The sequence below is a fragment of the Alosa sapidissima genome, chromosome 9 (genome assembly GCF_018492685.1).
Source record: "Alosa sapidissima isolate fAloSap1 chromosome 9, fAloSap1.pri, whole genome shotgun sequence".
Classification (NCBI taxonomy): domain Eukaryota; kingdom Metazoa; phylum Chordata; class Actinopteri; order Clupeiformes; family Clupeidae; genus Alosa; species Alosa sapidissima.
The window spans coordinates 18543438-18558437 of record NC_055965.1 but is presented as its reverse complement, the minus strand read 5'-3'; the positions used below and the strand labels follow the sequence as shown (position 1 = coordinate 18558437).

The 15000-nt window shown below is 41.9% G+C and overlaps 3 protein-coding genes across 8 annotated transcripts in view; 1 reads left to right on the top strand and 2 right to left on the bottom strand.

The window, feature by feature from the left end:
- Nucleotides 1–1898, bottom strand: part of LOC121718602 (bifunctional apoptosis regulator-like) — a 12023-nt gene extending 10125 nt beyond the window's left edge. For both annotated transcript variants that reach the window (XM_042103669.1, XM_042103668.1), the window contains exons 1-2: nucleotides 1754–1898; nucleotides 239–660 (exon numbers count right to left, since the gene is read on the bottom strand). In XM_042103669.1, the coding sequence (XP_041959603.1) occupies nucleotides 239–609 (371 nt within the window). In that variant the 5' untranslated portion in view covers nucleotides 610–660; nucleotides 1754–1898. The remainder of the gene's footprint in view (nucleotides 1–238; nucleotides 661–1753) is intronic.
- Nucleotides 1899–2260: 362 nt separating this feature from the next.
- parn (poly(A)-specific ribonuclease (deadenylation nuclease)) lies at nucleotides 2261–13123 on the top strand. 3 transcript variants are annotated; one of them, XM_042103615.1, is made up of 26 exons: nucleotides 2261–2368; nucleotides 2592–2669; nucleotides 2850–2929; nucleotides 3074–3141; nucleotides 3237–3318; nucleotides 3847–3907; nucleotides 4167–4329; nucleotides 4728–4790; nucleotides 5244–5282; nucleotides 5402–5444; nucleotides 6033–6113; nucleotides 6313–6369; nucleotides 6509–6586; nucleotides 6816–6859; nucleotides 6979–7021; nucleotides 7982–8057; nucleotides 8472–8582; nucleotides 8677–8746; nucleotides 8972–9027; nucleotides 9247–9333; nucleotides 9582–9656; nucleotides 10152–10329; nucleotides 10420–10571; nucleotides 10943–11024; nucleotides 11184–11281; nucleotides 11731–13123. In XM_042103615.1, the coding sequence occupies exons 1-26, from the start codon at nucleotides 2350–2352 to the stop codon at nucleotides 11772–11774; spliced, it is 2028 nt and encodes a 675-aa protein (XP_041959549.1). In that variant the 5' UTR covers nucleotides 2261–2349; the 3' UTR covers nucleotides 11775–13123. The 3 variants fall into 3 exon arrangements, with proteins under 3 accessions (XP_041959549.1, XP_041959548.1, XP_041959550.1); XM_042103614.1 differs by having other exon boundaries at nucleotides 11184–11320; XM_042103616.1 differs by lacking the exons at nucleotides 11184–11281; nucleotides 11731–13123 and having other exon boundaries at nucleotides 10420–10635.
- Nucleotides 13124–14389: 1266 nt separating this feature from the next.
- The window catches only part of LOC121718569 (RNA exonuclease 5-like), a 10923-nt gene continuing 10312 nt past the window's right edge, over nucleotides 14390–15000 (bottom strand). For all 3 annotated transcript variants that reach the window (XM_042103603.1, XM_042103604.1, XM_042103605.1), the window contains one exon: nucleotides 14390–14575. In XM_042103603.1, coding sequence (XP_041959537.1) covers nucleotides 14479–14575 — 97 coding nt within the window. In that variant the 3' untranslated portion in view covers nucleotides 14390–14478. The remainder of the gene's footprint in view (nucleotides 14576–15000) is intronic.

The window sequence follows — 15000 nt, the reverse complement described above, 5'->3', positions numbered from 1 at the left end:
CTAATCTAAAGGGGATGCTAAGATGGTATAGTATCTGTCATCATTAATCTAAAGGGGATGCTAAGATGGTATAGTATCTGTCATCATTAATCTAAAGGGGATGGTAAGATGGTATGGTATCTGCCAACAATTGTGGCACCCTCCCTGCGTCCCCTGGTCAGCTTGGGGACCTCACCCTCGCGGAATGCTGACTGACCCTCGCGGAATGCTGACTCACCTGAGCGGAATGCTGACTCACCTGAGCAGGATGTTGACGCGGGGGAAACCCTCCCACCTCTCCCGGCACTCGGGGCACTCCGTCTTGCGCGAGGACTCCCACCACTGTGACAGGCAGTGCCGGCAGAAGCTGTGGCCGCAGTTCAGCGTGGTGGGGTCCACCAGCACGTCGTAGCAGCAGTGGCACGAGAACTCCCGCTCCGTGATGCCGCCGCCACCGCCAGCATCGCCGCCGCCGTCGCCGCTGCTGCTGGCGTCTGCTGCCGCAGCCGAGGGCGTGAACGGTTTCAGTGACGTGGCGGAGGGGGAGGAGGAAGGGGCGAAGTCGTCCTCTTCCTCAGAGTCGGCGAACAGCCCGGTGTCCGAGTCGGCATCGGCGTTGGCCCCCTTCATTAGGCGAACTGTGTGCGAGGCCCGGAACAGCCTTCTTCAGGCATCAACAAACTAACGGGACCAAGAGAGCAAACACACATATGAGCTGTGTATCTGTGAGTGTGTGCATGTCTGTGTCTGTGTGTGTGTGTGTGTGTGTGTGTGCATGTATGTTTGTGTGCGTGCGTATGCATGTGTGTGTCTGTGTGTGCGGGCGTGTGCATGTGTGTGTGTGTCTGTAGACATGACAGAGGTGTGTATCGGAGGCAATGTGCGGTTGCAGATATGACAGAGCAGTGGGGAGGCCAGACCCACTGCTTTCTATGGATGAGGGTAGCCAGCCTTGGGACATTATGAACGGAGGGGAAGAGGCAGCGATAAGAAGGTTGCAGTGAGAGGTGACTGCTTCAGTCAAGGCCGCAGTGTTAGCCTATGTACTAAACACACAAACACACGAACACACACACACACACACACACACACACAGAGAGAGAGAGAGAGAGAGAGCAGGAATAGGACTGGACGTCCTGCACGTCTGTATGGGAACTACAAACATCACCCCATCTCATCACACCACGCTTTACATTTACCATACATGACGTGACTTATCTGGCTGTACTCTGAACTTTGTGACAGGCATCGGACAGCGGGATGTTGGCAGACTGAGGGAGGGGGTGAAAAAGCTAATGTCAAGCTGCCCTCTCAGTCTGATATACAACTTAAAACTGTATACCCTGTTCCGCAATGCCATCGCACGCCAAGTGTAGTTTTATTGCCTCTTCTCGATCATGCCACCTTCAGTAGGCGGAGGAACTACGATAATAACAACTTTCCCCTTGCTTTGAAACAGAAAGTAGAAGTTGCGGTCTTTTTCAGGACAATGTGAGAAGTCGGAGCGAATAGCGCGTATCACGCCATCAAATTCGCACGCTGATGATAACTCATACAATAACTACGTGTAAACTTATCTTTTTCCTGAATGACCCTTCTCAGGACTGTATGATTCTATCCCGATCTCTTTCCAATTAACGTTAGCTGTTTTCGGGTAGGTGCGAGGCTAACCCCTGCTAGCTAGCTGGCTTCCGGCATCTTGTTTCTTCTCTGAAACAGTAATGTAATTTATTTCGGTAACATATGCGCATAAATAATAGTAATGGCTGCTTACCTTTGAAAAACGATGGCAGGCAGAAAGAAAGCGGGTATCTCACATTACCGCTGGTGACATGACATCTAGTACTTCGTGGACTCCTTCGTGTCTGTACCGCTGGCAACTCCCCCTTCAAAGTCAATATCCCACGGGGAGGGTCTATCCAACACTCGACTGCTTCCTATTGATCCAAACGCTTGTCTGTCTTCTGTCCACTGCCTGTTGATTGGATTGACCTCATGTCCGTCCATGAAATGTTCCCTCCTGTGTTTTTTTACTTGTGTAGTTTGTACACTGTACACATACACCCATGTGTAAATTCAGCAGAAACTGTGAGTGCAAGCACACATAATTATATTGCAGTTTGCAGCATTATGTAGACCTGTCCGTCACACTGATAGCTTTTCATACAACACACACAAAAAAGAAATGCAACACTGTGACTTCAACCCTGATGAACTCACTTGCCTATTCAGAATAGTTGAACTCCGAAACAGTAGGCGGTAGCCTTGAGTCTTGATAAGATTCTGGCTTCCGGAAGTGGTCGGTAAAGAAAAGGTTAAAGAGCACTAGGGATACCTCAGCTATTGACAATTGTTTGTGATTCTGCAGGGATGGAGGTGACAAGGAAAAGTAAGTGGCTCCCTTTTGCAGAAGCACAGGAGTAAAGCAGTGCGACACAAGCCTCAGCTGTCACGTAACTGCGTGTGCTACTTGCTTTAGGAATCATTACTCAAATGTTCTGTGGAGCGTTGTCGGTGCGATTCAGCCTAGCCTGGCAACACGCGCTAGCGCGATGCTGAGTTTGTCAAAGTCGTCGAGATTGCATTCACTGTTAATGTTTGTGTTCCTGCAGATTTTAAAGACAGCTTACGCACTGTATACAGTGCAATCGACGAAGCCGACTTTCTTGCCATAGACGGGGAATTTTCAGGTAAGGTGAACTCCCAGGTGTTCTGAGAATCATGAGTGTGTTGGTGCAGTCATGATTTTTTTTTTTTAAATGTGCCTGCTGTATTCTATGTGCATCCGTCCTGTGTTCAAACCAGACCATGAATGGACTACGTTTTTGAAAAAGCATTAATATCTCCAAACATCCATTTACGTTTTGCAGGAATAAGTGATGGACCATCGGTCAGTGCACTTACTAACGGTTTGGACACGCCAGAGGAGCGTTACGAAAAGCTAAAAAAGGTAATTTTACGGAAAAATAAAAGCTCGTGTTTTCACCTGATTCTTTTGATCTTGCTCAACCGGCGTCTCCAAAACCTGCAAAAATGCTCACTCATTTGTGTTCGATTAATAAAAACATCGTCACTTTTTTTTTCTGATCTTCAGCATTCCATGGACTTTCTCCTCTTCCAGTTCGGTGTTTGCACTTTCAGATATGATCATTCGGAATCAAAGTGAGTGGTTATGACGCCCATGGAATAAAATGCACATTTTGATAGCCATGGTCCTCATCCTTCCTTTCATATATTTTCTTTCTCTTTTTTTGCAGGTATCTTACAAAGTCTTTTAATTTTTATATATTTCCAAAGCCATTTAGTAGGAATTCACCAGATAAAAAGTTTATTTGCCAGGTAAGATGGTCATTGATTTTTACAAAAATGGCATACATGGTTGCACACAGGACCACATTTGATTCTGCATATTGTCTCTGTTGGAACAGCATATTGCAGTGTTTCCCATACGTTGACTTATTTGTGGTGGCCCACCACAATATCAACATTGACCACCACACAATGATTTTCTATGTTGTACTACTTAAATTGGATGAAATTCTTCCATTGTAGAGCTATGTGCACCTTTGCACAGCCTCTCCTTGTGTCTATGTCCCTCAACAAACCTGCATGCACATTTAAAGAAAACATTAAAAATCCTGTAAGGATTGTTGTTGGCATAGAAGACGACTGGCTTAATCGTGATTAAATCTGTTAGCATCATAACCACGCTGTGCCAACATACCACACCCCCATCACCTACCACCACAAATGTAATTCAGTTCTGTGGGAAACACTAGTGTCTCTGTATGGAACAGTTCTTCATCATATGTTGATGGTGCTTATTTTGCTTGTTTACACTTTTTTTTTTTTTTTTTTTTTTTCCAGAGTTCCAGCATAGACTTTCTGGCTAGTCAGGGATTTGATTTCAACAAAGTTTTTCGTAATGGTGAGTTGTGTATGTGTGTTGGACTGCCTGTGTATATAGTGCTTTTCTATTCAGGAGTCCCCAAATTGCTTTACAAGCTAATGACACACACACACACACACACACACACACACAGGCTGCTATGAACATCAAGCCATGCACATTAGTTGAAGCTGACAACCTAGATGCAATTAGTGTACCACTATTTCACTGGTTAGTGGAGACCGACAGCCATGATGATCAAGATGACCCGTCACCTTGAATTGTGTGGTCCCCACAGGGATCCCCTACTTGAATCAGGAAGAGGAGGTTCAGCTGCGTGAACAGTACGAGGAGAGGAGAAATCAGTCGAACGGGTCCGGCAACAACTCTTTCATCTCGCCCACTTCCAAGGGACCGGCCAACGTTCCAGATGAGCACAAGGACTTCATCAACCGGGTTATGTAAGTACGATTGGTGCTGCGGGGAGTCTCGGTGTTGGAAGCTTGAGCCTCAGAAAGCTGTAGTCAGAGCTGCTGTCAACAAAGTGGCAGAAAGTATACAAACTGTCAACACTCTGAAAGGGGTTTGTATTCGGACAGTTTTTATTTGGGTTTTTTTTTTTTTTTTTTTTTTTTTTAGATAAACATGATTTTATATATATTTTTTTTGTACTATTCTTCACAAAAATGACTTACTTATTGGCAACATCTCTAGACTACACATTTTGTGCGGCACCTAGTCCCAGCTTGGGTTGGATGGGCTTACTTTTTCCACTTGTTCAGCATCTAGATGTTTCCATGGGGATGTGTTCGGTTGTATTTATTTTTTGTGTTTCTTTGGTTTTTATGTGTTTACGTAGAGCGAAAGTAGAGGCCCTTATGAACAACTCTGAGAAGACGGTTGACTTGGATCCATGTACTGGGTAAGAATCATTGAGAGAGTTTACACACAGAAATGGTGGTTTATCAGGAAGACCGAAGTTTGGTAGAGTGCACATCCCTCCTTTCTTTAGGCCAGGTGCATTAATTTGCCAGACTGGTCGAAACGTTGCAGGTTTTAATGGAATATTTGGGAGCTAAACTCTGGTGTGTGGACATTCCCTCTTTTTATTTTGTATTTTTTGTTTGATCAGTAAGACCGACCATGCTCATTTAACGGCCTGGAAACTGGACAGACATTTTCAACAAGATACTCAATGAAATTCTGTTTGTTACATTTCATTGGTTGATGGTACTGACTCAAATATTTGATTTAGTGTGGGTGGGTGTGTGTGAGATGGCAGGTTCTGTGATCCTTTTTGGATGCATGATTCTGACTTCTTTTTTTTTTTTGTTTTTGTTTAATATAATTATTTTTTTCTTCTCATGTTGCTCAGCTTCCAGAGAAAACTGATCTACCAGACCCTGAATTGGAAGTACGTATTCAGAAATATACTGTTTTCTAACAGAAAGGGCGTGTGTATGTAAATTGAAAGTTAATTCAATTGTGCTAATTATCTCACCGTAATCACGCTACTTTTGTCTTGTCTGTCAGGTACCCCAAAGGCCTCCATGTAGAAACAGTGGAAACTGAAAAGGTAGGATTGAGTTATTATTATTATTATTATTATTATTATTATTATTATTATTATTATTATTATTATTATTTTTATTTGATTTGTTGGGGACCATGCACAATTTAACATGAATGTTAACCTTAAGGTACGTTCAGATTAGGTGTCTTAGGTGCCCTCTGCTTCTTTTAAAACGCAATCGTGGCTGTCTTTTTTTTTCTGCAGCTCAGAGCTGTTTTTAAAGTTGAGAAATGTTCAACTTCTTGTGGAAAAACGCCCTACGTCACAGTTTTTTTGAAAGCTGACCAATCACAAGTGGATAACCGCAACCTGTGGTTAAGATGCTCCCGGCTGCTTTTTGGAACAAAAATGATGGCAGATTTGTTTTTTTTTTGTTTTTCAAACTGAAAAAGCAATCTGCGCATCTTCTCTTGTCAGAAAGACGCCTAGCCTGAACGTACCCTTAGGCTCATTTACATCTATAGTCCCAATCAAGCCAGCTACTGTATTGGTCCATTGTAATCTTTTCTTTCAGGTGTTAAGTCTTTTAAATGATTTACTTTTTCAGTTTGTCTTTCTCCCTTTTCATGTGCCATTTTTTCCCCCTCCTAGAAAGAGCGTTTTATTCAGATCAGCAAGGTGGACGACGAGGAGCGGAGACGGCGAGAGCAGCAGAAGCAGGAGAAGGAGCAGGTGAGGGAGGCACACGTCCGAGTTTCTGAATTCTTTCATTCTCAATTCTTTCTTTTATTTTTTTACTTAATTATGAAATGAAATCTAGCATGTCTGTTTGCTGCAGCTCACTCACTCAAATAAAAGCTTGACAGAATTGTTCTGTTTGAACAACATTTGGATGCCCAAACTTTGCATTGAACATGTTGTTTATTCACAGGAGGAATTGAATGATGCTGTTGGCTTCTCCAGGGTCGTACACGCTATCTCCAAATCTGTAAGTCAGTGGAAGAAATCCGGGAGAAAAATGTCCTTCCTCAAGTCTGAAATCTGCCACAGATTCATCAGTGTTATTGAGGAGAATTTTCTTATTAACATGAGTCGTGTTTTTTCTTTTCCCCCTCTCCTGAACCCAGGGAAAGTTGGTGGTTGGCCACAACATGCTTCTGGATGTCATGCACACAATCCATCAATTTTACTGTCCTCTACCTGAAGTAAGTGGAAGGATATGTTGCTTTTTGTTTTTGTTTTTTGTTACAAGGCAGGGCTACAGAGAATACATGATGTATATTTCAAGTAATTTTGTTAGTCTTATAGATTCAAAAATGTATTTGACCTTTGTCTGTACTGCTTTTTGCTGTCCAGCACTGTCTGTTTAAAACTACTCAGTCCTTATGTGCTTTGTTGTGTGGCATATTATTTATGTGAATTATTCTTTCCTAGGACCTTAATGATTTCAAAGAAGTGACTATGTGTGTCTTCCCAAGGTATGTCATTGTGGATGTAACTTGTTTTATTATCTAAAAATATATAAATAAAGATGATTGTTATTGTTTCTGTAACCGGCACTGCATATTCTATACTTCTACATGTGTTATTCTTACAGGCTTTTGGACACAAAGCTTATGGCATCCACTCAGCCATTCAAGGTAGATCCCTCCTATCCCTTTCCACCGTGATCTAGTGTCTGCTTTAGTAGTGAAGTGTGAATGGTAGTTGGATAGGAGACGGATAGTTAATTGATCTGTAAGACACTGATGGGTGGGGCCTTATAGCTGGTGATAAAGTACTTTTGTTTAATAAATAAATAAATACGCCTTGGTACAGTGTGAATTGTGGTAGGTGGTGGCCTGGAAAATTGGGAGTTTGATTCCCAGCTGCCGTTGTGCTCTTCAGCAAAGCACTTAGCCCTGAGTTGCTTCAGGTAGTCTGGCCCTGTTATTGATTGATTGTCTGTTAGTCGCTTTGGACAAAAGTGTCAGCCAAATAAGTAAGGGATAATGTATAGACCCTTTCAACAAGGTAAACAAAAACAATGCTTGAACGTTCTATTTGGGCCCTAATCTACTTCCTCTACATTAAGATAACATATGGAATGTTAAAAAGGAAGTCTTGTGGGGCCAACTATGATGCTGATAATGGAACTCTCTTGAAAGGGTCCATAGAACGCCGGTCATTATTGGGAAAATAAGTCCCGACAGGGCAAACCGGACCCCGACGTGCCAGTTTGTTAGTTTCGTTGTGGCTTTTGCTTAGAAACAAATAGTTCGCAACACACGCTGAACTTGAATGTTCTTTAGAACACAGCTGATCAACCGTCTGCCTTCACTTTTGAATGAAAATCTGTTGCCATTGACAGCGGTCAATATTTAGAGGTCCTTAGATGAAAATAATGACCAGTAGAACTTTGGGAAAAACTATTCGAGTCAATGGAGCGTTCTACTTGCATTGTGAAGAGCCGTATAATAAATAAAAATAAAGATGAAGAACTTTATGCACACTGCCCTGTGTCCTTCAGTTTTGGGAGGTGGTTGGGTAGTAGAAAGAGGAGTAATTTAATTCAATTAATCGGTGGTGAGTTGCTTATTTGTTTTGCTTCTCGTTCACAGGAGCTGATCATGAACACCTCGTTGGCAGAGCTGGAGAAACGGCTCAAGGAAAGTCCATTCAAGCCTCCGAAAGTTGGTACGTCAGTCACCTCAGCATTTGCTGCTGGGACTCTGGTCTTGGTACAGACTGTTTGCAATTGTCAAATCTTTTTTGAGATTCCCTTCCTTCATCTCTAAAGCATGTTCACACTTACTGTGGCCCTCCTATTTTCCTAGATGATAAGGGCATGTACTTGCTAAACGAATGAATGAATGCATTCAGATGTAAGACCTTCTGAGTCCTTGTTACCATGTGTGGCTATGGGTTAGGCAGCCCCCAGATAAATTGGGTCTGCCGATTTTTAAAACGGCAACAATATTTGTTAACGGGGAGTTTTCCAGTTCAACAACTTACTCCCCGTTCTACAGTGTAGTCTGATCAATTTAAATCTATGGTAGGCTGTGATCTTTAAACTCTGTTTCAAATGTTCCAATATGCATTTTATTCTAGAATGTTCTGAAGGGTTCCAAAGCTATGACACGGCGACAGAGCAGCTACATGAAGCCGGTTACGACGCCTATATCACAGGCCTCTGTTTCATATCCATGGCTAACTACCTGGGTAGGTGTCTGTGTTTGTCTCTGTCTGTGTCTGTCGCATACAGAGTCAAGTGATTGTGGATGTTTTACCGCTTGCTTTCTTGGTCTTGTTTCAGGCTCTTTCCTCCCTTCACCCAAATCTCACATTTCAGCCAAATCCAAACTCATCGAACCATTTTTCAACAAGTAAGCTCCTCCACTCGCTTTTGCTATTCTCTTTACCTGTATCACAATATGTATGTGTTCATGTTGTAGTATTAATTGTATTATATTAGTATTTGTTTCCTAAGGTGTCATTGACAATGTAGCTTAAATGTTATTCCTCATTTTCTAAGTTGCTTAATGAGTAACTCTAACTCTGTACTGCCCGTATGATGAGGTTGGAATTTATTTTTGTGGTTGTGTTCTTAGGCTTTTCCTCATGCGAATCATAGACATCCCCTACCTCAACCTTAGTGGACCAGACTGTGAGTTTTTTTTTTTTAAAATCTTATTCTGTGTTTGTTCTCGTCTTGTGCATTTATTTTGTCCTCAGAGTGCAAGTCGTGATCTCCTCTGTAGTAGTTAAGTCTTTTTAGTTGTTAGCTGAAGTGGTCTATGTAGTAGTTAAGTCTTTAGTTGTTAGCTGAAGTGGTCTGTGTAGTAGTCATACCTTTATGTCACTTACGTCTGCCCTCCTCTCCCAGTGCAACCCAAGCGGGATCACGTTCTCTACGTTACTTTCCCCAAAGAGTGGAAAACCAGCGACTTGTACCAGCTCTTCAGTGCCTTCGGTAACTATCCCAACACTGTGGCTATACCATATATTCAATTTTATTATTCACATATAAAATGTATCCTTTTTGTTTGTCTTAATTTAATAATCTTAATTTCTTAATCTTGTTTTGGGATGTGTAATCCAGTTGTAGTGGCTTCAGTGGTAAATAGGTGTTGGTTGCTTGCACCTTTTTTTTCCGATCATGCCGTGCAGGATATGCAATTTGTTTACTGTTTGTCTGACTGTCAGTGTTTATATTGACAGGAAATATTGTGGTGTCATGGATCGATGACACGTCGGCATTCGTCTCTTTGAGTCAGACAGACCAAGTGCAGATTGGTGGGTAACTTGTCGCTTCTGCTCGTTTGTTTTTTTGTTTTTGTTTATATGGTCAGGGGCCCTTTGCACAAAAGCAGAATTAAGACATCCGGGTTAAGTTACTGAGCTGTGCTCAATGAATCCAAAACAAGAGCGTACAGGCTTAATTGGTTGCACAAAGACCAAGCCAGGATGAGCAGACACGGATTCATCAAGCCAGGTGAAGCCTATCCTGGATAAGTGCGCACTCACGGCTCTCTCAAATAGACCATTTCACCTCCTATATACTGTACAAACTATTGAGCCTTCTTTCCATTCACGTTCTAAAAATGTATAGGATTCCAAGTGGTCAAAACGACTTATTGGCTTGATTCACTTTCCAATGAAGGCTTAAAAGTGTAGTCCATGACTCAATTCCAATACATTTTTTTTTTTTATTTGTCAAATTCAGCACATTGTTGCAAACTGTTTGTTAGTGTTGCTTTAACAGACAGCCTGGCTTTGTTTGCTCTGCAGCCATGAACACTAGTGAGTTTGCGGAGAGTTACCGTATTCAGACGTATGCGGAGTACATACGGGCCAAGCAGCGTGACAAGCACCCAGGACGCCGGCGCATGGACGACGGCTGGAGCGACACACCGTACTGTACCGCGGCTGCCATGACGACTGCGGCCTACAGCTACACCCATAACAGGTGTGCCCTGTGTGTGTGCCCTGTGTGTGTGCGGTTGTGTTCTGCCTTTTTTATTTATTTATATTTTTATGCACGTTATTATGTGTGTAGATCTGCAACGGGGAAGCGCAGCATCAGCCCCATCCAGGAGGAGCTGAACTCTGAGGGGGCCGAGGCCAGCAGCGGCAGCAGCAGCAGTGGAGCCAGCGGCTGGACCCACTACAGCAACGTGGACAAGGGCTTCAAGAAGATCAAGATGGACGGTACGGGGGAAACTTTCCCTCTGTGTTAAAGCCTGTAGTCTGCTGCACCAAAGTCTGTGTTTAGGTAGGACCGTGTCTGTAAAGAATCACAGGCTGCTCTGCTGTGTACTGTAGATGGAGTCTGTATCTGTACAGCACCTGAGGTCACAATAAGTAGTCATGACTTAAGATATAGAGAAGGTGGCGAGGCCTTAGATTGAAAATATGCATTCCTAATATGAAGGCAAAACTAAAGGAATTTTTCACTATGTGGGTGCAATGCCGGGCTGTGTTTATAGCTTTTCTGCTAGTTATTATTATTATTAATAATAATAATAATAATAATAATGTTAAAGTACTGTATTCATGTAAGTGTATTTATTCCTTGGCAGGGGGAGGAACTTTTGATGGTGGGAGTGGACAAACTTATGCTGATGTTGTGGAGTCCAAGACTACAGACAGCTGGTTTAAACAGTACGTCTGTATTACGGCTTCATTTCCTAACACAGACAAACACCTATGCATATTTTAATTTCGAGACCCAGTCATGAGATCTGTGTGTGTGTGTGTGTGTGTGTGTGTGTGTGTGTGTGTGTGTGTGTGTGATTGATTGATTGGCTGCTTATTCAACAGGCCGGCTGTTCACAGACCCAGCATGAGCCCAATACAGGAAGAGGTGGGACCTGAGGTGGCCGACACAGATGAGTGGCCGCAGCCGTCAGCCAATCAGGGTAAGAAGAGTGGTAAACACAAGAAGAGGAAATCTGAGGGTGAGCTCGCTCTCTCTCTCTCTCTCGCTCTCTCTGTCTCTGTCTCTGTCTCTGTCTCTGTCTCTCTGTCTCTTGCTCTCTCTTGTGTTTTCTCTCTTGGGATCATGCCTCCCCTCACTGACTGCCGAAGGGAATGATTGTTCAAAACGGTTAATCTGAGCAACCCTTGCAACAACGTAAATGCTCCCTTTAGTGGTGGTGGCGGCTATAAGAATTAAAACGCAGTTGGCTTATGTTCACTTCAAAGTTTGTATTTCCTGCAGTCAGGATTGAAGTCATCCTCTCTCTCTCTCTCTCTCTCTCTCTCTCTCTCTCTCTCTCTCTCTCTCTCTCTCTCTCTCTCTCTCTCTCTCTCTCTCTCTCTCTCTCTCTCTCTCCTCTCTCTCTCTCTCTCTCTCTCTCTCTCTCAGAATCCACATCATCTGGTCTTTTCGATGTTCCACACGTCTGGTAGCAGGAAGAGTTTCTTCTTGCATCCTCACTTAATTCAACAAGCATAGAGAAATAAATATACCTAAATGTAACAAGCCATAAAACCTCTTTTGGCACAGCAACTACATGGGAGAGAATTTTGTTGTTTGTCGCTGGATTGTTAATCACAAATTCATGTTTGTTCCTCGCACCTGTCCTGCCACCGTTTATTCCAGTAGCCTCATGCTCTCAAAGTGAATGAGCTTGAAGATATGCGTCAATTTTTTTTTTCCCCCCTCACATAATCTCAATTTTTACCATTCTCCATTTCTAACAGTACATACCTATGTGATCAGCATTGTTTAAAAAGGTGCTTAAAGGTTGTGTTTTTGTTCATCACTGGGTAACCTTTGAAATGTTCAAAAGAACCCCAGAACCTTTGAAGTGACTGCTTTTGAGAATATGTGATGGAAGCCTATGAGGATCTCTGCAGCACACTAAGTATATCCTTGTGTCCTTGCCCTCACATGCTTGTGCGTCCTTCGTACCGAAGGAAATTGGATATACTTTTGTGGTCTGGGTAGAGACCTCTAGTGGAAAGACAAGGGAGGTGCAACATCATCCAATCCTGTCTTTCAAATTTTTTAAAGAAATTTTTGTTTCGTGATTCAGGACTTAAGCCAGTGAGTTGCGTTGCATTGTTTATCAGATGCGTGTTCATTTGGTGTATAACAATCACAATTTGTGTGAGACGTGCAAGACCAAGTTTAAAAAAAAAAAAGAAAGGCACTTCAATTGTCACACAGCTTTTTGGTTTCAGTTTTAACTGTGGATGTACTCTTTATCTTGTCTTTTTGGGAGTGTGTGTGTGTGTGTGTGTGTGTGTGTGTGTGAGTGTGTGTGCGCGTGCGCGTGAATGCATGTTTCAACGGTGGAACTTAATTGATCCTAAACCTAGTTATTGTATCGTCAGGGTTCTGTGAAATTTTAAATGCTGTTCAATATTTTGTCATGATCCTTTTTTTTTAAGAATGAGAAAGTATGTCAACTACCAACAGGCCAACTTCATTTTTAAAAAGTAGAAGTCATTAATGTCATTTAAGAATAGTCAGTATTTATTGACCAGCTAATGATGGGAAAGATCGACATGGATATTTTTGTATGTAAATGTTATTTCTTTAGTGTTTTTTTTTGGACTTTCCTGTCATAATGCCACTCCCTGCGAAGCACTTGCAAAAAAAGAAAAAATGTCAAAGGAATGTTTAAAAAGTCAACATGAATATGTATACATGTTTGTGATGTTTATTTTCTTCCTTTTTGTATGATCAGCAAATGTCAAACATCCCCTTCTTAGGGGGGTAAATATTAAAGAATGTTTCTTAGTAAGCCAAATGTCTGGATGTCTTCAATAATGGACGACTCCATTTTCTTTTTCTTTTTTCTGTAAGTGTGTAGTGGGTGGAACGCACAAGCCTACGTTTTGGAACTGAAGCCTGTAGCTTAGAACATTGGAGTGCTGATTCTAAAATTTTAAAGGTGACCTATTAATCAGCTGTTTAAAGCTTGAGTGGAGCTTTGCAGAAAGGGTTTTGAAGTAGCAACATTTACCACTCTTGCATGTATTTCAGCATCTTTAATCATGACGGCCAAATCTAACCATCGCCTATTTAGAGCACCAACTTGGGTGTGTGTTTTGTATGGTAAGCAGCTGTATGTATCACTGTATGCCCAAGACAAAATGTATCTTCTGGGACCAAGTTCATCTAATTTAAAACTTCATTTAGTAACCAAGGATACATGATGTGCTGGTGTATTGCTATAGCCAAGAAATGGGTACATGCTGATGACTTTTTGCAGTTTGTTTGGTTAACTCTGGCACGTTGAATACATTCCTCCTTGGCTTCTGTTTATAAAGGCAACTTGCTTTTGTATCTATAAAATTAATTTGTTCATTTGTCCCTAGAATGTCCACTGTAAAGCAGAACATATATTTGACAAATTAGCTATCTGACAACTAGCTTTATAAGTCAAAACATTTCTGTTGAAGGTGTTTCCAAAGACGCTGACTGGTTGTTCTATTCAAATCGTTGGGTGGGAAAAGACTCAGGACGTTTCTGGGTACTTTATGCCCCCAACGTTGTCTTCAAGGCAGCGCTGCCTGGAAGGCACTAGGGTTAGGCATGGGTTAAGGTTGGTTAGGATTAGGTGCCTTTAAGTCAGCTGTGGCAGCGCTGCCTGGAAGACGACGTTGGGGGCATAAAACGCCATCGAACATTCAGGACACTGACTGTGGTCAGAAAATTATCTTTAAAAACATTAAAACATACATTACAAGGCATACCTCAAAGTTCAACTGATACTCAATGAGGGCAACAAATTGTCCCATACAAACACACGATTACATAGTAATCATATACCGTAGCTCATATGGAGGAGAGACAGTATTTGTTTTTCCACATGCTGTCCAGCTTGGAACACAGGAAATGTCTGCCTGAAGTTATCAGAAATTGGCAAAGCTGTTTCATATAATTATCTATTTTCAACACGTCAACAGTGCAACCCATACCTGAGTTCCATCACAGCCCCTGAGAACATCCACACTCCGTCTATATGAACAACAACAATAGAGCTTTCACACTCTATTGTCTATTGTCACTGTCTGTTTGAACAACAATACAAATTTATTCATATAGGTGTTTTCGGCTTGTTCTGTGCCAATGTCTTTTCCCCTCCAGTGTTGTGCATGTTCACTCTATGTTCTTCAGGCTCTCCATAGGGTTAAAGGCAGTTGACTTCTGTTTGACCTCCATGAAGCACAGACCTGGATGGAATGTGCCATGCAAACTGGATAAAAAACAATGATCACAATAAAAAAAAAGGTTTAAGATCAAAACATTGTAATTCTCCAGAATAGGCACTAATGTGTTGTCATTTCTTCACCTTGATCTGAGATTAACACAAAGATTTGACTTTGGTGTATACATTTATACACATGGTTTAAACAGTCTGCAGGTGTACTAAGCAAACCTCTTTGAGCAGATCTGAAAACAAGGCTGGAGTCTGAATGGAACATGGCCTTAATATTCTGTCCTCACATACACACACACACAACCCCTATACCAGTATATAGTGTGTCTGTGGATCTAAAAGTCAGATATTCAAAATTCTGTGTACGTGTGTGTGTTAAAGATGTAATCAAAAAAAATAAATCAGTATCCAATGTTGTGTGAATAAAAGATTTAAATATATACAGTATATGTTCAAATATA